We start from the raw sequence: 24,298 nt of genomic DNA, 5'->3' as shown, positions 1-24,298 counted from the left end.
CCTCTATCATCTGTCAGCGTTTATCACTCTTATACAAGACTGCGGTCTAGCCTGCAGGCAGCTCACACGCTCTGCACCTGAGCAGCACAACAAGCTGATAACACAGGTAAAGTAGACATTAGGCTCCCTGTTAGCCTTTCACTGCAGCAAAATAAATTTAAAAAATAAAAGGATAATCCCCAAAATAGATCAAACAAAAATTATTTAATTTTAACTTTGATTTATCTCTTTATATTAATCACAATGACGCATTACGTGACAACAGAGGTTTGTCCGAGTGCATCATGAACATCATCACAGACAGGTTGTGCAGAACAATACAGGCAAGTATTACGTTCCACGCTCCCTTTGGTTCCACTGACAAGTACTTACGGCATGCAAAGCACCTCTTCAGAACTCTATCAATAGTACATCTTGCTTTGCAGTGAGCAGTGTTGACACCTGGCAGCTCAGGTGCGTTTACTGCAAGAAAAGGGGACGTCGGCTATTTAAGGTATGTGTATATTATGAAATCTGGATGGTTGGTTTAGAGCTGCTCTGTTTTGAGTGTTCTTCCTCAGGATAAGAGTCATGGACAGACCTTGGCCATGATGCAGTTGGTGATTGGTTGGCCTCCCCTTTTGGTTGATGTACTCCCACTCCTTCTCACGAGGTACTTGTATATGCACGAGTACAGCCGATAACCCCGAGCTGTTATCACTCACAGTTAATTTGTCCACTCCTATATTGCTTAGATGCAAAGCAGCACAAAGAGGAAGTGCTTGTCCACAGACTGACTGACTCCTTCTGGTTTTGGCCTGACAAGGTCTGCAATGGAGCAAATATCAGCGATCACAAAGTGAAAGCCAGCAAACAGTCCCTCAGTGGTGTGCTGGTTGTTTCTTTGACAGTGTCCTCTGTGGGGATTTGACAGAAGAATCTGAAGGCCAAGGCGACAAATGACCATGCTGAAGCAAACACCACCACAACAGGCAAGAGACCCTTCACGAGAGGTGATTGCACAGATGTGCTTCTTGGCTTTGCTGTCAGTGTAACTTCACAAGCTCTGCATGGGATTCAAGGTGTTGTAGAGGGAAGTGAGCCAGTTCCTTTGAATGCAGAACCATTTATTTTGGATCTCAGCCCTGTTAGTGAGGAAGAAGGGAGATCCTCAGTGGGAAAGCCTGTAGCTATTGCCAGAGGAGCTCAGAAAAGGGACTGGAAACATTCCTTGCCAAAAGATGCTGATGCTGATGATGATAAGTCACTTCTTGTGAAACAAAAAGGGCAGAAGTACAGATTCATCTGGCTGAGGAACAAAGTCAGACTTCCCTTTTAACTATTGGACATTTTCAGGTCTTAAAACACATATTCAACATATCCCATTGAGAGCACTTGTAATCTGGATTTGGTAACCATGAAAAGTTTGTATCCGGATCAGTTTGATCCGATGCAATGCTGCTTTGACAAACCGTTTAACAAAGTAAAATGGATTCGCTCATTCTGGTCAAAAAACATGTGGTTTCCGCATCAAGATTATTCTGATCCAGATTCAACTTCCGGAGCAACTGGGCCCTGGGGATCAGTGTGCATTGAAGACGCCAGGATGCTTGATTTTCCTGTGGCTGTGGGTCAATCATTAACTGAGACACAGAGGAGGAGGATTAGACAGTTTTCACTCACTGCTTTTCCTTGAAGACGTCGTTGCAGACAACACCTGTGCAAATCTTCGGCTCCTCGCTGCTGCTGCTGCTGCTGCTGGACACAAATCCTTCATTAAAAACGGCTAAAAATTCACTAAAATGCATGCACGTTGACCCACTTGTCAAGTTCGCTAGCTCCAACACTGTGTCCTCGTTTGTCCGCTGGTAAAGTGACGTTACGCAGGTCCCTGTCGCGGTGCGTCATCAGGCGGCTCACCTGATGGCACAGCAGACCATGCACGTTAGTGGTTCGAAGTTACTCTCTTTGGTGCAGTAATTAGGAAAAAAAAAAAAAAAAAAGTTCCACGTCATTACAGACACTGCTATTACAACCCAGTTGTTTTTAATTTAAATTAAACGAACTTTATTTGTGTATACATTTAATACAGGCACATAGGCAGCGGCTATGTTTGGAAAAGGCACACAAACATCAGATAGATAGAATCAAAATAGATTTGCAATGAATATAATAATAAAAAGCATGAGGTCTAATGTTCAATCTTTAATATTCACTCTGTTTAATATTAGTACACACAGATTGTGGTATATGAGGCAGAGACAGGACAATTTTCTGGTATTCATTAAAAAATTCTGTAGTACAATGCTGCAAAAATCATAAATCTACACAATAATCGATTATTTTGTCGGTAGATTTAACTGGGTGAAACTTTTTACAATCATTTACATGTTTTACCATTCGTCATTATTCCCCACAAAGGCTGCAGAACCCTTTAGTTTGTAGTGGAAAACAAGTCCAAACAGAAAGACCACATTAAGCCTGAAAGCTGCTGGTTTGACAGGAATTCCCTCCTCAAAAATGCCACCACAAAAAGTTTCAGTAACCCACAAACTATATATGCTCTTCAATTTTCTGAACAATCCCCAAAAGATTTGAGCTGAATCGGGCAGTAAACACAGGACCTGCTGCCCCACGGATGTGATGCTTCTGTGCATGCCTGTGCACTGTCTGCACGCTGGGCCTCTAACATGTTGTTTGATGCTTTCAGCTTCACGGCTTACTGCTGTCTCCAGCAGCTGCCTCGCGGCGGTCTCAGTCTCTTCAGGATTTACAGACAGGTGCTGCAGGTCACATTGTTTGAGTTAATGTCAGGTCTCAGGTTTGACTCCCAGGTTCTGTGAAAAGTACTCATCTTCTGCTCAAAGAATAATGCAGACATGAAGCGACTAACAAAATCCAAATTACATTCCCAGGTGCAACCCTTTTGGTGCTTTCAGTTTTATATAACTGATCTCAGTCAGATTATGTTATTTGGCCTACATGTGGTGAAAAACACTTTCTTCCCACAAGCCATCTCCCTGATGAACAGTTAGCGAATCAGACAGTGTCACTAACCTGACTCTGACACCAAAACATCCACTGATTGGCCACTTATCATCCAATAGTTTTTAACATGCACATTCATCATTCACTGTTACTAGCAAAATACTGTAAATCCCTACATATTGCAAATTGCTTTGTATATATTGTTTATTGCCCGATCATTCGTTGTATAACATATAGTTTCTTTTAAAATGTATTTTCATTTTATAATCTATTTAACTTATTGTTCAGTCTTTTGGGGATCTTTATGTCCTCGTTGAGCTCTATGTCTTTTTTCTATGCAAGTACATTGAGTGCAATGTTTAAACTGGGGTCACATTCCTTGTATGCGCACACATGCTTGGCCAATAAAGCCGATTCTGATTCTGATTCAGATATAAGATCGTAACTTTGACATCAGAGAAGCTCGACTGAACTTCCACAGAAATCACGAGTCTTTAAATCTATTCTATCTCCCACATAGGAGTTTCTGTGACTGTGAGGGAGCTGTTGGAAAATAGCGCGCTTGCCAACACTCTCCCTAACATGGTAAAATATAATTCTGGTACATCAGGCGTCTCAAGATGTGCCTCTGCAGAGATAATGTTGCTTTGAATTTAACACCTTGGACCACAGTGGATTCTTTTGTTACGCTGACATTTACAGTACCAGTAACGGATTCCAGTTGCCTCCCTGCATGCAAACAGAATGTAAAGGAAACCCAAAACCAGACTCAGCCCTTTCCTCTGTACTAAAAGCCATCATTAGGGCACAAAAACACAGTGCAGGGGCAGGACATGTCTGTGATCACTGAATGGAAATTGGGTCATTGTGAGGAACCCATGGGGAATGAGCAGTACAGTGCTATACCTATTCCTCGTATCTCTGCCCCTCCTTTCTATTGACTCTGCTCCCACACTTTGCTGTAATCTTATTTCCTTGAGAGATACTTAAATAAAGGCGATGTTAGCCACCGTTTGCGGCTTATGTTCTCACTGAAGAGAGCCGTATCACGTTATTTGCACTGTATTGTTATCAAAGCATGATCCTTCCTTCACATTGTGATTTATAGGTCTCATGCTTGCTGCCGACTGGCGGGTAATACCTTTGGCGCTGGTGAGGTCACGACCTAAATGATTGTCCCACAGGGGAAAGGCTTGGCCTCGGAGCCTTTCCACAGAATATCACCTTTCCCACAGCAAGATGACTTCATTGTCAACTGAAACTGCTGAAATCCTGAAAGCGATAAGAATTTCCCCTCAGGTAGCGCCTGAACAGACAAACAATGCAGTCCTCCGCACATGTCAGTGTCTAGTCCTCCAGTGAAAGAAATTATAGTCTGCCCGTAACTGTTTTTCCCCATACGTGTGGAGGCATGCGTGGCCATTTTCAGATAAGTGGAGTCCCATAGTCCAAATAGTTTGGAGTTCAAGTCAGAAGGTTGCGGTCATGAACGGGGCAGTCTGAAAACAGCTTCCAACATATTGGCAGTGTCTTTACTGAAATTTATTTAGCTTAAATCAATTTAAAAAGTGTATAAATCTGCTATTTTGTTAATTGGTTGTGCACGATTTCCACCTCTGAACACACACTACATTTTCAGTCCTTACAAAATAAACGAAATCCAACTGGCTGTCACCTTACAACGTTCAAGCGTCCTGTTATGTCATGTGACACGGCAACATCAGGAAATTATGCGCTGTCCAAAACAGGCATTTATCTCAGAAGACTTGGGCTGTGGGACACACGAAATGACTTCCTGAGCTCGAGATAAATATTTCCTGCGTTTAACGATGTTTATGCACGTCTGATAGTGTGAGTCTTTGTGTTATTTTCGACTTTCACATCATTTCCAGCCACAGTCGCTGCCACTTGTACCCACTGTGTTTGGAAGAATATTGTTTACAGCACTTCAGCTGCCATTTCTCCTGAAAAAATGGATGTTTCCTCTCTGCCAATCACAGTTAAACACTCTGCTGCTAGACAGATGTTGTTACGTCACCATATTAACAGTCATCTACTCCTCAAATGTAGCATTATCTTTAGGTGCTTTTTAACAGTTCTTGTTGATTGTCGTGTTGATTTGTTATTATTAACCAAGCTTGCCGTTAGCTGTCCAAGGCTAACGTGTCGCTAATACAACATTTTCATTTAATTTTGAGCTAACTGTGAGCTCGATGTTTGCTGGATTAAACTGTGTTGTACTCTCCTTTGAGCTTTCAGTCATGTCTCTTCCTGCAGGGATGATGTAACTTAAACGCTTCTGTGAATTAATGTTTTCCTTTTGACTGTACAGTTTTACAGCTAGGCCTACCTTTGGTCTGGCTTTGTTTATGGTCCTGAACTTTCTTTTAAAGCCCATTCTCATTATGTTTTATGTAATCAGTTCACGTTATCAGTGTATGTAAGGTAAGACACATTATCTCATATGTGTGGCACCTAACCGGTGCAAAAATAGGCCAGGTGGGTAATGAAGTAGCACTGGTCGCTTTATGTGCTTGTAAAATGCTTTCATGGCCCCAATTGTGAAAAAAAACACACACAAGACACATGTGGGTGCATTGTTCTAGATTTTCGATCAGCTCGCTTGTGTAAAACCGTATGGCGAGATGGTTAAGGGCACGCTTATCTCTGGCAGACTGTGCAGGAGACAGCAAGGACAGCTATTGAACTGAGTCACGCTCGAGATAAATGATGTCGGTTGTTCAGAGTGTCAAAGGGCAACATGACTGATGAGAAGTCAAAAATAGCCTCACAAACAAAGGCTGTAACTGAAAGAAAGATGAGGGCAGCCATAATAAAAAACATTAAAAGACTTCACTGAGACTGTGCATGCTAGTTATGATCAGGTGACACATACACACAGTGCAAACAACATGCAGACACAACAATAGAGAAGGTTCAAACACTGTCCTCAGCTCATGACCCAGTGCTCATCCAGTTGGATTAGCACTTGCTTACAGACGTTTTTGACACAGATATTGTGCAGCTTGGCATCACTTGTACAATTTCCCAGACAGTTTTTCCCTAAGGCCGAGCTGTACACACTGCAGATCTCTGTTTTTCCTCTCATACATGCACACACAAGCATGTGCACACCTACACACATTAGAAAGCTTATCTCCACCATCGGCTGTGAAATGCTCGGAGCCCCACTCTGCTGCTTTCGGTGAGCGACAACTGTGTGAGAGAGAGAGAGAGAGAGAGAGAGAGAGCCTTTGTGATATCAGAGCCCGAGACAGAAAGAGCTGTCGAGAGTTTGACAGGATTAATGGACATTAGCACATGAAGTCATGAAGAAAGCAGGAAACGCCACAGGAAATGCCAAAGAGGGTGTGTAATGCTATCTCTGATCACTGCCCATGTGGCACCCGCATTATGTATGCTGATGTGGTGGGAAAATAGTGGGGGCTTTTGTACATTTAGCACACAAGTGAGGTGCTAAATATACTGAGAAATCTGACATATTTTAGAAAGTGATTGTATCGTGATCAATGCTGTTATAAGACACCGAGCGTTCTAATGAGAACAGTGACGAAACTCCTGTGGAACGATGAATTAGATATATTGATTACAGTTTAACCAATGACACAACATACCATGATTTTGGGCTGATACAACATCCTCTGGAAGCACAAGTTCACGCCTTGTTATTCTACTGAGGTCACTGATTAACAATGAAATCCTTCTGGGCGTACAAGCAGGTGGTTGACAGGTGCCAGAACTGCATCTTATGATCAGATAAAACATCTAGAACGTCATTTTATAAACCCATCATGTACAGTTTATTCCTCCATATGGGTCAGTCATTTCCATGAACAGTTACCATGTTGCCCACATGTATGTTATCTCCACCAACAATGGCACAAGTTTGGGTGATATGTTTAAGGCCCATGTGAAGAAATGTGACGTGTGGTGTTATGTAAAGGACATCAGTGTAAGAGGAGCACGGACACACCTGGAGCCACACCATCCATTAGACCTTCAATGGTGTCCTGGTCCCTTTCTGCTATTTTTAACATATTTTGGTTACATCACTTCCTGGTGTCAAGTTGTCCAGAGATGATGATGATGTCATCTAGGTGAAGTAACTGGCCGCAGTGAAAGGATGATCCCAGGAAGTCTCCTGGTATTCATGATTCGGAAAGCTCCCGGTTGTCACATGTTTGCTGATGTTTTCAGAAATGACAGAGGACATAGAAGTTCATTTTTCATGAGCTACATATAACTAAACTGCTTTATATGTATTAGCAAAACCTTTTTCTTTTTGTCCAACCTTTTTAAAACCCAAAAGTGTTGGCATGGTAACATTTTATTTTCCTACACACCGGGCTTGTAAATTTGATGAAGGTGACAAAATACGGAAATAAACTAAACATTAGGGTTAACTCTGTGCAGCAGCAACCCGCACCCTGACCTCTGACCTCACATTATACCTTTCACAAGCATTTCACTTTGCAACTGGTATGGACATTTGTAAAGCAGGTGCCACTTTACCACCATCTCTTGTGACTGATACCTTTACAAGTTCAATCTAACAAGTAAGTAAGACTTCAAGTCCCACTGCGCTCCATCTCCTCCGTACCACCCGCAGCTCTGTTTCCCAGAAACATGATCTGCTGCTGCCTGCAAACCCTGACTTTACTTCCATCCCTCATAATCTTGCTTCATCTTCCTCTCTCCTGTCATCTGCTGCGTGTTGGTTGCGTTACGTATCGTGTTTGAGTCTGAGGGGAGTCAATCCACACGCCCAACCTCAACCGCAGGAAGGTGTGTGGCAAGTGGGGGGTCTGTTTGAAATGGGTGTCTGTTTTCCTCATCAGCCACGACTTTGGGAGCGCGATCAGGGGAAGTCTAGGTCATCAAACCCCAAGAGCCTCTGGCTCACCTCAGACAAACTTCGGTTTCGCCTGCCACAAAGGGAGCAGTGTTTGAAGCTTTAAACAAGGGCCACTATTATCAAGCTGCGAAAGTGAGAATGTGTGTGAAATCTTTCAATTTGAAGATCTGCCGTCAGCAGTGTGTAATCTTCTATGTGGAAATTGCTGTGAGTCCCACAAAACATCATAGCTCAAAGGGTTCACTGAAAACACAAAAATTATATTTGGCCATGCAGATAGTTGGTAGTGGTATTATTTGCCCAGGCTTTTAGATAATTGTCTCTGAGATGTTTGCCTCCACACCAGTGCAATGGCAGAGAGTGCTTTCAGTACAAAGAGGTCCCGGCCCTATCACGACCACGCACAGTGAGCACAGATGCTTCCAAGGTAAACACATTTAGCAATTCAAATGAATCGTTTGACGTTTTGGGAAATACACATATTCACTTGCCAAGAGTTAGATGAGAAAATTGACAAGCCTCTCATGTCTGTGCACAAAATATGAAGCTACAGCCAGCAGGTAATTAGCTTATCTTAGCATGAGAACTGGAAATGAGGGGAAACAGTGAGCTTGGCTAAGTGCAAACTGGACACACTGTGGTTTTATGAAGGGCTTTTGTGCTCGACTCAGTCTTGCCACCACTCACAGAGCCAGGCTAGCCGTTTCCTTCCAGTCTCTTTGTTACGCTAAGCTAACAGGCTGGTGGATAGCTTCATATTTAGTAGCTGTACAAGCATGAGATTGGTATTAACCTTCTAACTTTCAGTCTCATTAATCATCTAACACTGGGCAAGAAAGGGAACAAGCATATTCCCCTAAAATGTCAGACAGTCTGATGGATGCTCAGAGCAGCTGCACTGATGTTTTAAAGGGTTCAGCTTGTCCACGTTCCAAGACACAACACCATTTTAGAAAACTGGATGTTGAGTCACTGTAAGCCAGATGTGTGATTTCAGTCAATTGCGAAAGGCCTCAGTTTCCTTCAGTGTATTTTCAAACTGACAAAATGTCATTTGAACCATGCTGGACCAGCTGACAGGCTCCCGAGGTAAAGTTCTTGCTAGAATATTCTAAAAGGAGCTTAGATGTCACCAGAAGACTCCACTCCATCTCCCTCCCTACTATATAGATAGCGGACAGATGGAACTAGGCTGTCGCTTTGCTAAAGTTAGCTATGCAATTAGTTCACACACTAATTAGCTGTGAGAGGAGCAGAGGCACACCAGATTTCCCCAGCGTCTAAAACCCGTTTCCCAGCCCTGAATAAGAGTAAATGAGGTCCTGGCAGCAGCAGCAGGAAATATCCAAAAAGAAAAAAAAAGAAAACATGACAGCTCTGATGATACTAAAAGGTTTATCAAACAAATGAGGCAAGCGTGGTTTAGTTGTGGGAAATGAGAGTGGAAATTTTAATTCTTCAGTGTTGTATGACAAGGATGTTTTCTCATTGCATAATCAGTGGAAACTCTTTTCATTTTATGCAACAGTGGTTCCCAACCTGGGGGTCGGGACCCCTGCAAGGGGATGAATGGACCTGCTCACGACTCATTTGCTCATATGCAGCTGATGACAATGGATTGCAAGTGGATATTGTTTTATATCACAAGAGTGCCACACTGATTAGCATAACACTCTTCATTCTTGCCAAATCCTGACTTCATTAACCACAATGCCACTCGACCACTGATGGTTTGGTCAGAGATTCAGGACATATTTTGCTTGTAGTTGCTATTGTAGCCTTGAGCCTACCTGGTTAAGTTCACCTTTAAGTTCCCCTTTAAGAGATCATGAGCCAAAAATGTTGAGAACCCCTATTAAAGAAGTGCAAATGGTTTATTTCAAAATATGTCTAAAGTTTCTCAAGCTAAAATATCAACATAAACTGAATCCACAGTATTCTGTATACCGCTTTGTAGAGGTATGATTCAGGTGAGCCGGATTTTAGTTTCACTTACTGTAAGTGTGTCTCTTACTTCCCTCTTTCCCCAACCCTGCTCAGATAAAATGTGGTTTCACTTTAGGGCCGGCGATTCCTGAGAAGCCACATTCCCACAAGCCTGTGTTTGTTACTGCTGCTGGCCAAGCGTAGCACTTCATTGGAAAGAAAAAAATAATGTCCGACGAGTGTTGCTTCGGTCTGTTTGTGCATGTATGAAGACGTGTGTGCGAGTGTGCACTGAGGTGAAACTGCAAGGCCAAGAATGTGGAAGGGAAATAAAACAATTAAAGCTCTGTGAAGGGAGTGCAGCGCTGGCAGCCATCTCACATCAGGTGCAACGGAGACCCAACAATGGAGCGCTATGGGCCGGTGAGCGGATCAATGTCATGTGTATCGCTTATCACCAACGGGGCCAAATGCTTCACTTGACTGACACTCTGAACACATTACACATTCATAATGGACACGAGTCATCCGAAGGTCAACTTGATGTGCTCCACCGTAAATTGCAGCCCTGTAATTTGAAAAGGATACTCCTGCTTATCTTCCACGGGCTTCGATCAGGATCACCAATGTTTGCACTGATTTTTTCCTGCCTTGTACGCAGTTTTACAGACTTATGTTCCGAGAATCCAACCAATACAACGATACCATTCCAGTAAGATGAGTCATTTTTTAGCGTCTTTCAGCAGGTGCCAATAGGAACATAAATCACACATTTTCCACAATCTGGGTTTGTTCTTCCAGACAGATCTGGAGGGAAATACTTAAACTTCTCATCTGATTCAGACAGCTATAGTTTCGTAAGAGCTGGGTTTCTGGCCAACGCACAGCGTAGACTTCACATTGTTGTTTCTCTGACAGTGGAGAGGAAATTCTCTGGCATTAAATGAAAGCGGGGGAGGTCTCTTTGGAACATTAGCTATTCATGCACTTGTACTCCCCTGGAGGGATGGGATCAGGAATCCCACCCTTTTACCAGAAATGTCTCGAGGAAACTGATCCTGATCTGAGGACTTGGGGTGGAGCGCAGCTTAGCTGTTTTTCTTTGACTTTTTTTTTTTAAACAAAATCTTGCTTTTCTACGATGCTTTTTAGCATTTTCTCAAAAGGCATTACCCTTTTCTTTTTAAGGGATTTAACTCACGCTCCCATCCAGAGGGACTGACATTTGAAAGAAACTGTAAATGACAGTCGAAATAGAAATACCTCTCAAATCTCCAAGGTAATAATGTCCCCCATCTGAAGGGCAACTTGTTTTTGTTCCATCATTTTCATCCGCAAGACGTTTCTCAAATTGCTTCACACGGCATATTTGTCAACTCTATAGATAGACAGAGAGTACCAGCAACACTTGGTCCTTGATCCAAGACATGAGACAGCCTGTAAAGGCCTACACATACAGGCAGCATGTCATGTGTTCCTCATCAGGAATATGGATAGGGACCTTTTGTACTTTGCTGTGTTTCCCAATCTTTTTTAAATCATATTCAAAGTGGTGTTTCTATCACGGTGCAGTCAGATGATGTGGAGAGGGTCATGGTTTGGTCAGTCAAACAGTTCTTAAAACAGTTTCAATCTTATTAATCTCTCTGTTTTACAGAATCTTGGTGTTTGTTCCACATCTTTGCCATAAAGAGGCTGCCATGTGGTCCAGGTCCTACCAGCAGCATCTGGAAGTTTGACGTCTTCTCTGATCAACATTCTTCATACTGAATATGAACTGCATATGAACTGTCCCAGATTTATCTCTAATCATCCTCACATGGTCAACTTTTAACCTATGATGGTTCGGGATAGAGTGGTTTATTGTATTGCACTGACATATACTGTATGTGTTTTGCTGAACTATTCCTTTGTTTGTTCCAAGGATTGAGGCAAGTTTTCCTCATCCAAGTCGAGGGTTCAAGGCTGGAGGGTGTTTGTATGTTGTACTGATTATAAAGCTGTTTGAAGCAGATTTGTATAAAAATGGTTTGACTTAATTGTTTTTAAAGCCCTGTTCACTTAAACCTGGAATAATGGATTTCTGGCCACTTGGGGGAAACATGTGCATGCTGTACACATAACACAAAACACATCACCTTATAAAGTTGATATGGCGAATGGCTATGGCTATTTACACATCAGGTGGACACAAAGCAAAATTTGCAAAGCAACCTGACAAATTTACATTCACTCTCCTTTTAACTCAGTTTTGGTTCCTGAGGGAAATTTCTGACTTTTCAGTTTGCTAAATGCTCCAGTCTGTTCAGCATCTGCTCGCTGACTATGTCTATCTGCCATTTGGCGTGCAGTCTTACGGCAGGTTTTCAATGGAAACAGCTACTAAAACCAAAACTGATGAAAGAGGTGAAGCAGAACAGTAAAGCTGCGGGCCGTTAAACCAAAACAATGAACTGAAAGCTGCTGAAATGCTCCATAAAGCTGAGGGAATCTGTGGAACTGGGTGATAATTATCTGTGGGCTCGTCGCTACGTGTGACCCGTCTCACATTACACATAGTCATTAGTTCCAGTTTTGCTGTTAATATTTTGATTTCTGCAGCCTTAATTTTAAGGCAATAAACTTGACTTCTCTCACCTTGTTTTGTCCGATTATCTCTGCCTGATTTATACTGTATGACAAATGAGAGCTTCCTACACCACCTAACAGTCTTGTCCATCATGTGCAGTCGTGCCAGTTTTATTTATACAGCCCAAAATCACAAACCACAGTTCTGTCTCAAAGGGCTTCGTGTCTTCTGGGGGTCTGGACATTCGGGGATTTTCCTGTAACTTCTTGCACAATGCAATACTTCTCTTCAACTTCTAACTTATAATTAGATCCATTTTGAACACCCTACTGCAATTTGCACACTTGTATACATGCACATGCTAAAAAAAGGCATCGTTGCTTGCTTTGTATGTTTGTCCCATTCAGTCTATTTTAACTTTTCAGGTTTTTGTGTCCTCAGGCTTTACCTTTAACTACTTCCACCTCTTCACATCCCTAAATGCCCACTTTATTACCCAACACCCAATCCCCTTTAACTTACCCCCTTTAACCACATGCCAATCCCCATGATTCAACCCATGACCATCCCAGCAGAGAGGCTCCATCTCCATAGGACTCCATGTCCTAAGTATCAACAACAATGCCCCCACAGAACCAGATGGAGAGCCGTAAATCACAGGCACATGCACACCCAGGAGAGTCCATAAATAGTGTAACAGTTCTGAGGGTAAAGACGCTGTGGCGAGCCCCTGGTCCCCCAACGGTCCTGAGGGCTGAGGCAGCATGTGAGCCACTGGCCCATAACTCTCCCATTCTCTCAGTGACAAGAGAGTCTTTTTATGCTCTCATTTACTTGTGAGTAAATCATAGAGGGGAAACACTGTCATGCACTTTTTCTTCAGCTCTGACCGGTGATGATGGTGGGCTGTCTGAAAGCGTTCTGCAGAGACAAACCAGATGTCTGGTTGGAGGTTGTGTGTGTGAGACAAAGGCAGAAAGAGATTCAGACAGGGGCAGGCTGGTTGAGACAAAAGTTATCTCCATGTGATTCCTGCAATTGTTTTTACTAACACAAGACCACTGAGTTTTCCCTCACTAGGATGGAAAAAGTGCCAGAATGATTTAGAAGATACGATCTGTGCCTCAAACCTCATCCATCTGCTGCTTCAGGAAAACAAAAACGATCTTCAGGAACTTCCCCTTAGTCATTACATTCACTTCAGATGAAACTAAATACACTTTTCATACGTGTTCCTGCCTTTTGCCTTCCAGCAATCTGTATTGTAATACCAATCAGTTACAGCTAACATAAGCCAAATACAGATGCCAGACCATGGGAATTGATACATTTAATCCCTTCATTATTGTAAAAGGGGTTCAAGCGTGGTCATAGTCTGAGGGGTCAGGCAGTTGTTGCAAGTGTGTTTCTGTTAAACCCCCATGAGTGAATCTATTTCTGAGGCACCTATGACACTCATCTGGACCACAACAATGCCGCCTTTCTCCTCTCCGCCTCACGCTCAGCTGGCTTCTCTGAATACGACCCAGGGTGAAATAATCCATACCCCTAAACCCCCACACAGCACTCACATACATAGAAACACACACATGAATACACATGTTGGCACTTAAAGGGTCACACAAGTTGGGGCTCACGGAAACGCAAGTTTGACTTCTTGCAGAATTCACAAGCATGCGCCTCCAACTCGAAGCAAAAATCTCTGCATGATGTTCACACTGAGGAGCAAATGACACGCACGCATGCAAGAGTGGAGGCAGACAATTATCACATAATATATGTAAAACCACTGTTGATCAAACACCTCCACAAGAGTGCAAAGCAGGAAACTCAGAAAGACAAGACTGCCCCCATGTGGACATAGTTAAGAAATAAAAACGCTTCGCCTCTTATAATTTCTACTTAACACTTAAGTGCCAGAACAGAGGTGTAAAAATGTTCATCACTCTCATTTTGACTCACTTTTAACTTAACCTATATATATACATAATTATTTCCCTGCACATAGAAAGCAACAAGTATCCAGATGCAGCTATGATGTCCTACTCACAAATTCAGCAACTGGTCCACAGTATTGAACTGTAAACAGACACTTCTTGTGGTGTTCATCTTAACAGCCATCTATTATGTGTACCTGGCCGTATACACAATACTGACTTATATTCCCTTATGGATGAATTTGCACTTGAACTTAATCCATGTATTTATTTCTTGATGTTTACATAAAGTCAATTTGGCTTCAATAGATGTTTATGTAAATGCAGTCGCATTATAATCCATAGCCAGTTCATTCAATTTAAACATTTGCTGCAATTTCTCTTCAAATTAACACACGAGCAATCCAAGGACGAGGACATTCATTCATTCATCCATTCAAACTTTATGTACTAGATCAGGGTTGTTAAACATAAGAAAAATGCATTGGACTGAGTTCATCATAGAAAGTCTGCAGGTATCTCTGGAAAGGGATGAGGAACTACTCCTACTTCTCACACAATTAAAGTTTCTGTGTGAGTTGCTGATAAGCAGCATTCAGTGCTCAGTCTAAAATAGCACGACCATCGTCACAGGGAGTGAATATAGCTGCTGTGAGGTGGGCAGAGCCGTGCGTTCTGAACAGGATCCATACTCCAAACGCAATCTATCTTATCTTCAGCATGCATGCTGAAACATCCTCAGTAAAGAACCACAGGAACAAGTAAGAGTTCATTTTGTCATTTCGTGCTTATAAGTAATTATATCTGCTGCAGTCTGAGCTTTTGTTCAAGTCTACCACAACATGGCCAAATCTAAATATTTGCAGTTTTTCCTTTAACTCTCTCTGTTGTGGTGATTGTGACTGTTGCTGCTAATAAGTGATGCCTCTTTATTCTTTGGTGAAGAGCTGTGTTTCTGCTTGTACTTCAACCATTCTGGTTTATTGTTGTTTGTATTCATTTTGCCGAGCTGAAGCTTTCATGTGGATGTCTCAGAAATCAGAGATCTTTTTCTATGTTTTATGTGATTAAATCTATTGTTTTTTGCTTTTGGACATATAAAACAAGGTTCTTTGCTTGCCAGGGCGTCTTTGCGTTGATCCAAGGTGCAACAGAGTGACTATATTCTTGTCCTTGAGTTGTCTTTAAAGCTAACACTTGACTTTAATGTGTGCTCAGGTCTACATATGTACATTTTTATGATTAATGATCCAAAACTCAGTCCCACTTTAGTAAATCCTTTATGTATCTGTGATACAGCTAATGTTTGCACCGCTGTCAGAAGCACAGTCCTTCCCTGGCGCTGGCCTCTCTGCAGCAAGTTGGTTTGTTTTGATAAGAGATTGAAGGTGGTGAGGTCATCATTTCAACTCCTTATCTTTACAGCCATTTAAAGGGTAGGTTCCCTGTGCCGGCTCTTTAACATGTTGAACACGTGGGTTTTCACCTTGTACTGTTTCATACAATTCACAATTTTTACTTTTCACTTTCACAGTTTTTCTGTCTTGAAATACTGCTCGACTTCATCCCTCGTCTTACTGAAGCGACTTCGACCAAATGAGCCACCAGAGGGCGTCATCTCTCAACCTTCTGTGTGAAAGTCATTCTGCGCTGAGAATCCAGGGTAAATATTTGAGCATTGACGGCAATACACGTTTGATTTAGTGGAATGTTTTGTTGACCTTCAAGCTACATGTGTAAGATATTACTATTACAAGATAGTAGCAAGTTACACATATGTGTGTTGAGTTTTTATCATACACACACATAGTAGCAGCACCAGCGTTTATGATGGTTCATTTTTCTCTGTGTAGGTTTGTGATGTAGAGAATAAGGATAGATCCGCTTCACTGTTGCTTTTTGTCAGCCCTGTGTCCTCAAAACTTACCAGTGGTGGAAAGTAACGAAGCACATTTACTCAAAAACTGTCGTTAAGTACAATTTTGAGGTATTTGTACTTAACCTCACTGTCTTGAATGTTACTGTTGTATATTTCTACTTCACTACAATTCACAGGGAAATATCACTAAAATGTGTTATTTTTACAGAAGTAAAAGATCTGAGTACTTCGTCCACCCCTAACATTTACTGGTGTTAGTACGATTACTCAATAAACTCACAAGAGTTTGGGCCAAACACACAGTGAGAGGTGTGTTATTCGATCAATATTTAAGGGAAAGTGAGACAGAAAGATACAGAGGTCAGAGAGAATAGGAAAGAGATTATACTGTGCGTGCCAGTGTGTGCATGTGAATGACAAAGCCACCCACAGATGAGTTCACGAGGATGGGGTTAATCTGTCTACTCAGACATCCGTGGCAGTCAATAGGCTGGGAGGAGGGACCAACCGCATAATCTGATGTCCCGCCTGCCGCTCACCCGAGCCAGCAATGGTCTGGACTTGGGAGGGTGTCGCCCAGTATAGCTGCCCTAAATGGATTACAGGGCAGCACATGTCAGTGAAAGGGCATACACATACACATACTGTGTACCTACACACACATACACACACACACACACACACTGTACATGCAGGTGCACAAGCAGTAGGGATTAATCAGTAGTGCATTTTTCACCCCCTGCGAGGATCTTAATCTCATTACCAGCTGGGAGAGAGAGAAAAGGTGTCAGAGCAGCTCTGCATCTGTGACATTTCTCAGCCTTTTCTCTCAATATTTGAAATTTCCTGCCCTTTCTGACCTTTGACAATCAATGGCTTCCAGCTAAATGACTCCATTTTCTTCCAGATATCTGTTTTACTGAAGTCTGACTTGAGCATCAGGTGCCTGAGAGCAGCTACAACAGGAGGATGGAGTCAAAGGCAGACGAGGCTCCAGACAACACCCAGGTCGGGACTCTGGACACGTCTGGGTTTGAGGTCACCGCCGACCGGCTGGAGCAGCTGATGAAGAGCATGGAGGTGCTGCTGTCGGACGTGGAGCAGCTGCGGAGCCACTGCAGCCACCAGGCCACCGAGCTGATGAGTGCGGCGGTGGACCTGAGGCAGCAACAAGAAGATCTGAAGCAGAGTTACTCGGATCTGTCCAGAGAAATGCAGGAGATCATGGATTCAGTGGACGACCTGTTCAGCACCAAGAGTGCCTTTGAAGCCAAAGAGAAGCAAGCACAGAAACTGAACCGGCAGCTCTGAGGGACAGAAAGCGTCTGACGGACTTTGCTTCTCAACGAGGAGAAAACCAGAACTGTGGGGGTGGTGGTTTTGGATTTGGACGTGTGAGTCAAAACTTGAATTTTGGGTTTGGACGTGGGGTGAGATGCTGAGGTTTTCATGGCTTTGAACCAACGCTTCAATTAGATTCTTAAATGGCATTATATAAACTTTGTTGTGCAACTTTTTAGGTCTATTTTTTTAGGCAACCACTGAAAGTCCATCCATGCATCATCTCTAAGCACTTATCCGTTTCATTGAAAAGCAATATGTAAAATGTATGATTGTGTATCATTACCAGGAAGTATAATCCAGTACATTAGGCAACATCACAGGTTCCAGCCTCAACAAAAAAACGCTAAGTTTGAATAAATACCTGTCTGTCATAGTTTTAATAAAACATGAACATTATGAGCTTAACAAGGGTGCAATTTGTTGCATTGTTTCCATACGAGACCTCCATGTGCTGCTGTCTTCATGCAGGCTATGACAAGACCGTGCAGAGGTCCAACCTGTGCTGCGTGTCAACAAATGATTTACTCTCACTTCTGCTGTCACTAAACTTTTCCCCTGCCCACCCACTACCAAACACACGGATAATCTTCACTGAAGAGAGAGAGGAAAAAGCTAACAAACACACACATCCCAGCTATGATTTTCCATCACCATGTCATTCTGTGTTGACAGTAAAATATGACTCCTCCGGCTTCAATGGTGCTCTTTGCTGGCGGCTGTTGGGACATCCTTCATACTCTCTTCCCATCCGGGCCACGGTTCTCTGTGGTTTCTCGCTAAAATAAACCTAAATAGAGCCTTAGGGTGATCTTTACCTCCCACCAGCTCCTCTTCTGTGACTTACTGGTCTGTATTTAGTGGTTATGGGATGTGTGAAAGGGACATTCAGCCGCCAGCAACCTGAAAAAAAAAATCAATGGGAGACGGGACAATCTCTTCCACTCCTCTCTTCTTATGTAAAGGCTTTATGAATATTATTGCTTTAACCTTTTAATCTATGCATGCAGCCATTAAATCATGTGTATCAAAATACTCTTTGTCTTCTTCTGTATTGAGCCAAACAATGATTCTACTCAGTTTTTTTCCGTTTTTGATGATTTCTTTAGCACATTTAACACGTGGCTGCTATAGTGAAAAGACTTTGAAACTACAACACAAGTAGTCTCACAGCCTGAGGGTCTTACCTCCAAACAACCTGTTCCAAAAAGAGGAAATCACAGCTTATACTCAAAGCCAAAAAAGAAGGGAAAAAAAAACGTGTTTCTCTTTATGGTTGAAACTTGACACTTTATGGGTTGTGGTGTTGGTGAGCAGAAAGAGTGAGGAGATAGAAAGCTGGGTGTCAGTGCCTACTTCACTACTGAGGTGCACATCCCTCTGGACTGCTGGCTGACTGGCTGGGAATTCACCTCAACAAGGTAAGACGAAACAGATTCTGATGACATTTGTTACAAGCTGTTTGATCTATCCAGGTGAAACACCTTGCACCCTCAATGCAAGCATTAGCAAAGAAATCACCAAGGATATCAAGCAATCTAGGTAGAATCTCATACACATACATGTTATAAATATGAGTACTTCAATTGAACTTTGTTGCTTTTCTCATCAGTAGTTCTGCAGTAACCTCTGGTGAACATGAACATCCTGCAAGTGCTAGGTCTCCTGCAGCTGCTGGCTGGACCTGCTTTCACTGTGAGTCTTTTAACAATGTTAATAATGTTGTCCCATTTGAATGTCCAGGTCAATAATAAGTACTTACTCGAAAATTGCAGTAAAGTACAGTACGTCCAAAATGTTCCGGCAGTGATGCTGCTGGTTATTTACGCAATGTTTAGGAGACTGTTTGCGGCCAAATGTTCCAGCTTCTATTTTGGTGTTTCTAGCATGCTCTTGGTGTGTGCTGTTAGTGGTTCGTGGTGGGTTATGATATGGTGTGAGAGAGTACTATGTGTTCCAGAGTTTGAGTGAGTAGGAGTTTTACTGTGCTTTTTTTTCTTTCAGCTGACAAGACCGACCCATGACTACTGGGGAGAGTTTGGAGCCTATGGGCCCTGCAGTCGCACCTGTGGCACAGGAGTGGCAATGAGAACCAGGAAATGCATCACGTCGAGGTAGGACATAGAGCTGTGGGGTCTTGTCTGTTAAAGAATTTGCTATGAGGGTCTCTAGAATTTGATTTGGAATAAAAGTATGACAATAATCATTATGTTTTCAGTAATCTTTTACAGATATCTTGTTGCCATCTTTTCTTGCATTGCCTTTAGTTACTATTTTCTAAAACACGATTTTATAAAGTTATTTACATTTAAATGTTTTAGACATGACCCATCAAAGCGGATGTATTTAACAAGAAACAGAGATATTTGGCTTGCATGCATATAGCATTACTTCCTCTCTCTTGTAGGACAGATGGAGGCCATAACTGCATAGGATCCTCCAAGTCCTTCCGAATCTGCAACACACAGGTAATTATCTTCAAACCATTTGTTTGTTTGTTTGTTTTTTTACCTCTTTGTGTATTACATCTACATACAACTTGCCCTGATATTTCCCAAAATATGCCAACAATCCAATATTTTGTCTCATTGCAGGATTGTCCAGTTGGATCCAGGGACTTCAGGGAGGAGCAGTGTGCCCAGATTGACAGATCGGACTTTCAGGGAAAACGCCACTCATGGGTGCCTTATTATGGAGGTATGAGACCTGTAACATAGTGTACATCCACATTAGCTGAGTGCAGATGAAATAACAGTTTCTTATTCTTATGCTTTTCCTTTTTTTTTTTTTTTTTTTTTAGCCTATTTGGATTCCTAAATGTGTGGGTGTTTACCAAGTTGTCAATTGAACAAAATGAACATACATATGTAGTGATGGCCATCCAACCATACTGAGTGAAGATTTGAGCTTGATCTGTCAATTTTTGTGAGTTGTAGATTATTTTCCCGGTGATTTTCATGTTTGTATCTGTCCTGTAGGAACCAATCCATGTGAGCTGAGCTGTGTCCCAAGAGGACAGAACTTCTTCTACCGGCACAGACCTGCAGTGGTGGATGGGACACCGTGCTATGTGGGCCGTACTGACATTTGTGTTGATGGCGTCTGCAGGGTGGGAACAAAACTGCGACCTACAATATAACGCTTCCAGAGCTACATATATTATACTGTATCTGTAGCATATCACAACTACTATATTTTTCTTAATTAGATGCTTTTATTTTTGAGGAAAATTGGCTCATGCTGATTTTCAGTACGGCTCTTTCAGCTCTTCCTCAGAGGCACTTAGATGCTAGATGTTGATGTCAATCAAAAGTCCCCTTCTGAAGACTTTTATTGTACACCATCTCTGACCTTGAAAATAATTTGTCTCTCTCCAGACACTGACCCATGGCGAGTTTATGGGCTTGGATGATGACCCTAATTCTGTACACTCTGCTACTATTGTCGCCGTTGCTCCTCACCCAAGGGAGACACTCACGTACATGTACAAAACCGGTGTCTACAGCGAGTGCTCTACCTCCTGCAACGGAGGCATGCAGTATCGCAGCGTGGAGTGTTGGGTTCAGGACCCATCGAACCCCCGTGTGGTGGAAGAGTCTTACTGCATTACCCAGCGTCTGCAGAGGCCACAAAGCCAGCAAGCCTGCAACATGCATCCCTGTGCTGAGTACAGTGTCTCCAGCTTCAGTGTGGTTTGTACCTTCCAACAAAGAATTTAACTTTTTCAGTTTATCATGCAGACAGGCGATGACTTATTGTTTCTGGCATGAAATAGGAAAGAGTTAAAGGTCTTATGCAAATGCATAGTGCAAAACACAGCATAAGTGTACAAATCTATGTTCACTTTCTCTATATTTTGCACTGTCCAAGAGGTTTGGAGAGACATGCAGTAATCACTGCTATTACATAGGGGCTACCAATAGTCTTCATTATGCTGGGTATCAAAATTGATTTAGTAACGACACACAGTGTATAATATAATCATGTTGCATGTGATGGTCAGTGCTCGGTGACTTGTGGGGAAGGCCAGCAGACCAGGGAGGTGATCTGTGTGGGCTCAGGAGGTGAACACCTGGCTGACCAGGCCTGCAGTGGACTCGCAAGACCTCCCTCAGTCCAGACCTGCCGCAGACCTGCCTGTCACGCTCACATCTCCTGGCACGTGACTGAGTACGGACTGGTAGGTGAAATGGGGCAGCAGCAAGAACTTTTACCTCTCCTCTAGCTCCACGTTATTTAGCGCCTCCCGTCTTGTCTCTGCAGTGCACTAGAAGCTGTGGTGGAGGTGTGAGGGAGAGGAGGGTGAGCTGTTTTGACACAGATCTGAACCCCTACCCAGAGGCCCGGTGTGGAACAGCTAACAGGCCCGTTTCTGTGGAAACATGCAACTCACAGCCCTGCCCCGGACCACAAAGTGAGCCAAATCTCAACCACTTCCACTATCTAGTTTTTCTTTTGATTTGATTGTTTGTGCTCGTTTGTGTTTAATCAGTTTAGTTTTTCTTTAGTGGTCCCAAGTGTACAGGACCCAAGGGCACATGACACCACCATGAGAGGATTTGTGCCCCATGTCCCAGGTGCCCCTTCAGGTATGTGGAGCATGCGGGGGATATTTTGTTGAAACATTATTCTCTTTCTTTATGTGCTTGAACATGCAATTATTTTATACGTGCATATGCCAAGGCGGTCGTAAAGAAGATGTACAAAAAAACTGAATGTGCAACCAGTTATTTGAGCTCCAGTATTACTTATTACTTACTTTTGAGTGGATTCAACCTCAGGCAGTAAGTATGTGCCCTTATGTTGTAATTTCTGCTGTCTAGACCATAATTGCACTGCTTTCCCATTGCTTTCTTGTCAGTGTTGCTTTTCATACCTTACTTCTGAAAGTCATATTTAGACTCTACAAAAATATCAAGCCAAGCTACCTAATTAATCCTAAACTTTAAAAAAACCCTCTTTTTTACAGGTCTGTGGCATGTATGCTTGTTTGACCATGTCCGTGTTTTTTTTTACTTGCTTTAGCTCCCAGGCCACAAACAAACATTGCATATGAGCCCTACCCTGCTGTGATTGGTCCTCACTGTGCGCAGTCATTCTATGGCTGCTGCCCTGATGGCCATACCTCTGCCACGGGACCCAGGGGAGAGGGCTGCCCCCAAGATGACTGTGTTCGCTCCAGGTAACACTTCCTGGATCTGATTCTTGTAACCAATATATACCATGAATGAAATTATAATTAGAGTTAAAACAAAACCTCTCTTCCTTAGGTACGGCTGTTGTTTGGATGGAGTGACTCCAGCTCAAGGATTCGGAAGGGCTGGATGTCCTGAGTACCGGACAACTGTGATGACTGTGGTAGGAATCACATCTGTTTATGTCTTGTTTCAGTTTTGATCATTACGATTTTAATCTGCCTCTCACAAGTCTCCAAACTTAGAGAAACACAACTGTGTATCACTGGGATACCCCATTTTTTAAATGGGCCTCTAAATAGTCCCTTTTTACCTACTGTATGTATGCATGACTGCTAAATTTTACTATGTCTCTTTTCTGACCTTCACTCTGAGCAGCTCACACCACCACCACCTCCTGTCTCTTCACCCACTGGTAACGTGTGCTCCCTGCCTCGTGATGAGGGCCCCTGCGATACTTGGAAGGTCCGCTTCTACTATGATGCAGGCAGTCGCAAATGTACCGAGTTCTGGTATGGAAACTGCCAGGGCAATAGCAATAACTTTGTGTCCCTGGAAGCATGCCAGAGAGAGTGTGGGGGTGTGGTGAGGGAGCCCCCTCGCAGAGAGACCCCAAGGAGAGGGCCACCCAGGGGCGCTCTGAGGGCAAGGGCGTAACCGTGCTCGCCACTAATACCTCCAAATCATGGGATAACCAGAGTGCTGTCTGTATGAAAGAATCACATGATGTCTGTACACATGAAGTAGGCCCTCTTTACATACAGTATATGAAGACACACAAACATGCATTGTAAAACTTACACCATCCAACCTTTCATTTAAACAATGGACTTTCAGAATCAGAATCAGAAATCAGAATCATGTCTTTACACTAAAGATCATCTAGATAGCCTCACTTTGCAACTGCCAAGATTCCAGCTCATGGTTCAGATTTTGTTATCTTCTTGGTTTTTGACATTTTGTCTCTGATCCTCAGTTCAGTCATTTATGTATTTTTCATTATAGATCAGGACAAAAATAAATAATGTCAACATGACTATGCAAGTTAAATTGTAAAGCTATCCAATAAATTTAGGTAACCTTGAAAAAAATGGTGTGATTTATCTTTGTCTCCATCTGCACTTGAAATGTCTCCAAAAATGCACTTACTCTAATTTGACAACCCTTTTTTAAACTATTGATTAGTTTTTAGGAAACAAAAGACTGGTGTGATATAACTCCACTTATTAACTCATTTTCTGTTATTTTACACCTCTAAGGTGTATACAGCTGGGTATCACAAAAATTCAAATTCTTAGGAATATAATTATATGATGTGTGTTATATTTGATGTAATCACTGTGTTTGAAAATTAAACCAAATGTTTTATTAAAACTCACAACATAGTAGTTGTGTTAAAAGTAAAACAAAATGTACAGTCCTAATAAAGACATATTAATGTGCTGGGAATTCACTCAACTTATGTTAATATTAACACATCTGTTTTAAGAACTGCAACATTATGATTATCCATTAATAAAATATGACACTGACCTGACAGGAGCTATTACGGTGCATAAGAAGTAGGCTACTTTTACTTTTGATACTTATTTTGCCAATAATTAAGTA

At 42.4% G+C, this 24,298-nt stretch overlaps 2 protein-coding genes across 6 annotated transcripts; both read left to right on the top strand.

Annotated features, from left to right (window-relative positions):
* Positions 1 to 14,956: 14,956 nt before the first annotated feature.
* LOC143336607 (uncharacterized) lies at positions 14,957 to 18,528 on the top strand. Of its 3 annotated transcripts, XM_076756864.1 has the most exons (4): positions 14,971 to 15,036; positions 15,575 to 15,711; positions 15,810 to 15,938; positions 17,062 to 18,528. In XM_076756864.1, exon 4 carries the CDS (start codon positions 17,124 to 17,126, stop codon positions 17,463 to 17,465), a length of 342 nt encoding a protein of 113 aa, XP_076612979.1. In that variant the 5' UTR covers positions 14,971 to 15,036; positions 15,575 to 15,711; positions 15,810 to 15,938; positions 17,062 to 17,123; the 3' UTR covers positions 17,466 to 18,528. The 3 variants fall into 3 exon arrangements, with proteins under 3 accessions (XP_076612980.1, XP_076612979.1, XP_076612981.1); XM_076756865.1 differs by lacking the exon at positions 15,575 to 15,711 and having other exon boundaries at positions 14,957 to 15,036; XM_076756866.1 differs by lacking the exons at positions 14,971 to 15,036; positions 15,575 to 15,711; positions 15,810 to 15,938 and adding an exon at positions 16,818 to 16,938.
* Positions 18,529 to 18,641: 113 nt separating this feature from the next.
* Positions 18,642 to 23,951, top strand: paplnb (papilin b, proteoglycan-like sulfated glycoprotein). Of its 3 annotated transcripts, none has more exons than XM_076756863.1 (13): positions 18,642 to 18,916; positions 19,111 to 19,190; positions 19,500 to 19,609; positions 19,903 to 19,963; positions 20,090 to 20,192; positions 20,474 to 20,604; positions 20,873 to 21,187; positions 21,499 to 21,675; positions 21,759 to 21,909; positions 22,004 to 22,084; positions 22,521 to 22,677; positions 22,766 to 22,853; positions 23,069 to 23,951. In XM_076756863.1, the coding sequence occupies exons 2-13, from the start codon at positions 19,134 to 19,136 to the stop codon at positions 23,345 to 23,347; spliced, it is 1,710 nt and encodes a 569-aa protein (XP_076612978.1). In that variant the 5' UTR covers positions 18,642 to 18,916; positions 19,111 to 19,133; the 3' UTR covers positions 23,348 to 23,951. The 3 variants fall into 3 exon arrangements, with proteins under 3 accessions (XP_076612978.1, XP_076612977.1, XP_076612976.1); XM_076756862.1 differs by having other exon boundaries at positions 19,108 to 19,190; XM_076756861.1 differs by having other exon boundaries at positions 18,642 to 19,190.
* Positions 23,952 to 24,298: the final 347 nt, after the last annotated feature.

The sequence above is a fragment of the Chaetodon auriga genome, chromosome 18 (genome assembly GCF_051107435.1).
Source record: "Chaetodon auriga isolate fChaAug3 chromosome 18, fChaAug3.hap1, whole genome shotgun sequence".
NCBI lineage: Eukaryota > Metazoa > Chordata > Actinopteri > Chaetodontiformes > Chaetodontidae > Chaetodon > Chaetodon auriga.
Note: the sequence above shows the minus strand (reverse complement) of the source record. Positions and strands in the feature narration are given on the sequence as shown.

Bases quoted from the DNA above. Each gene is read 5' to 3' on its own strand.
- LOC143336607 (XM_076756865.1), top strand. From the start codon at position 17,124: ATGGAGTCAAAGGCAGACGAGGCTCCAGACAACACCCAGGTCGGGACT.
- paplnb (XM_076756863.1), top strand. From the start codon at position 19,134: ATGAACATCCTGCAAGTGCTAGGTCTCCTGCAGCTGCTGGCTGGACCT. The intron at 22,678-22,765 runs GTAACACTTCCT...TCTCTTCCTTAG, and splicing joins GATGACTGTGTTCGCTCCAG to GTACGGCTGTTGTTTGGATG. The intron at 22,854-23,068 runs GTAGGAATCACA...CACTCTGAGCAG, and splicing joins GGACAACTGTGATGACTGTG to CTCACACCACCACCACCTCC.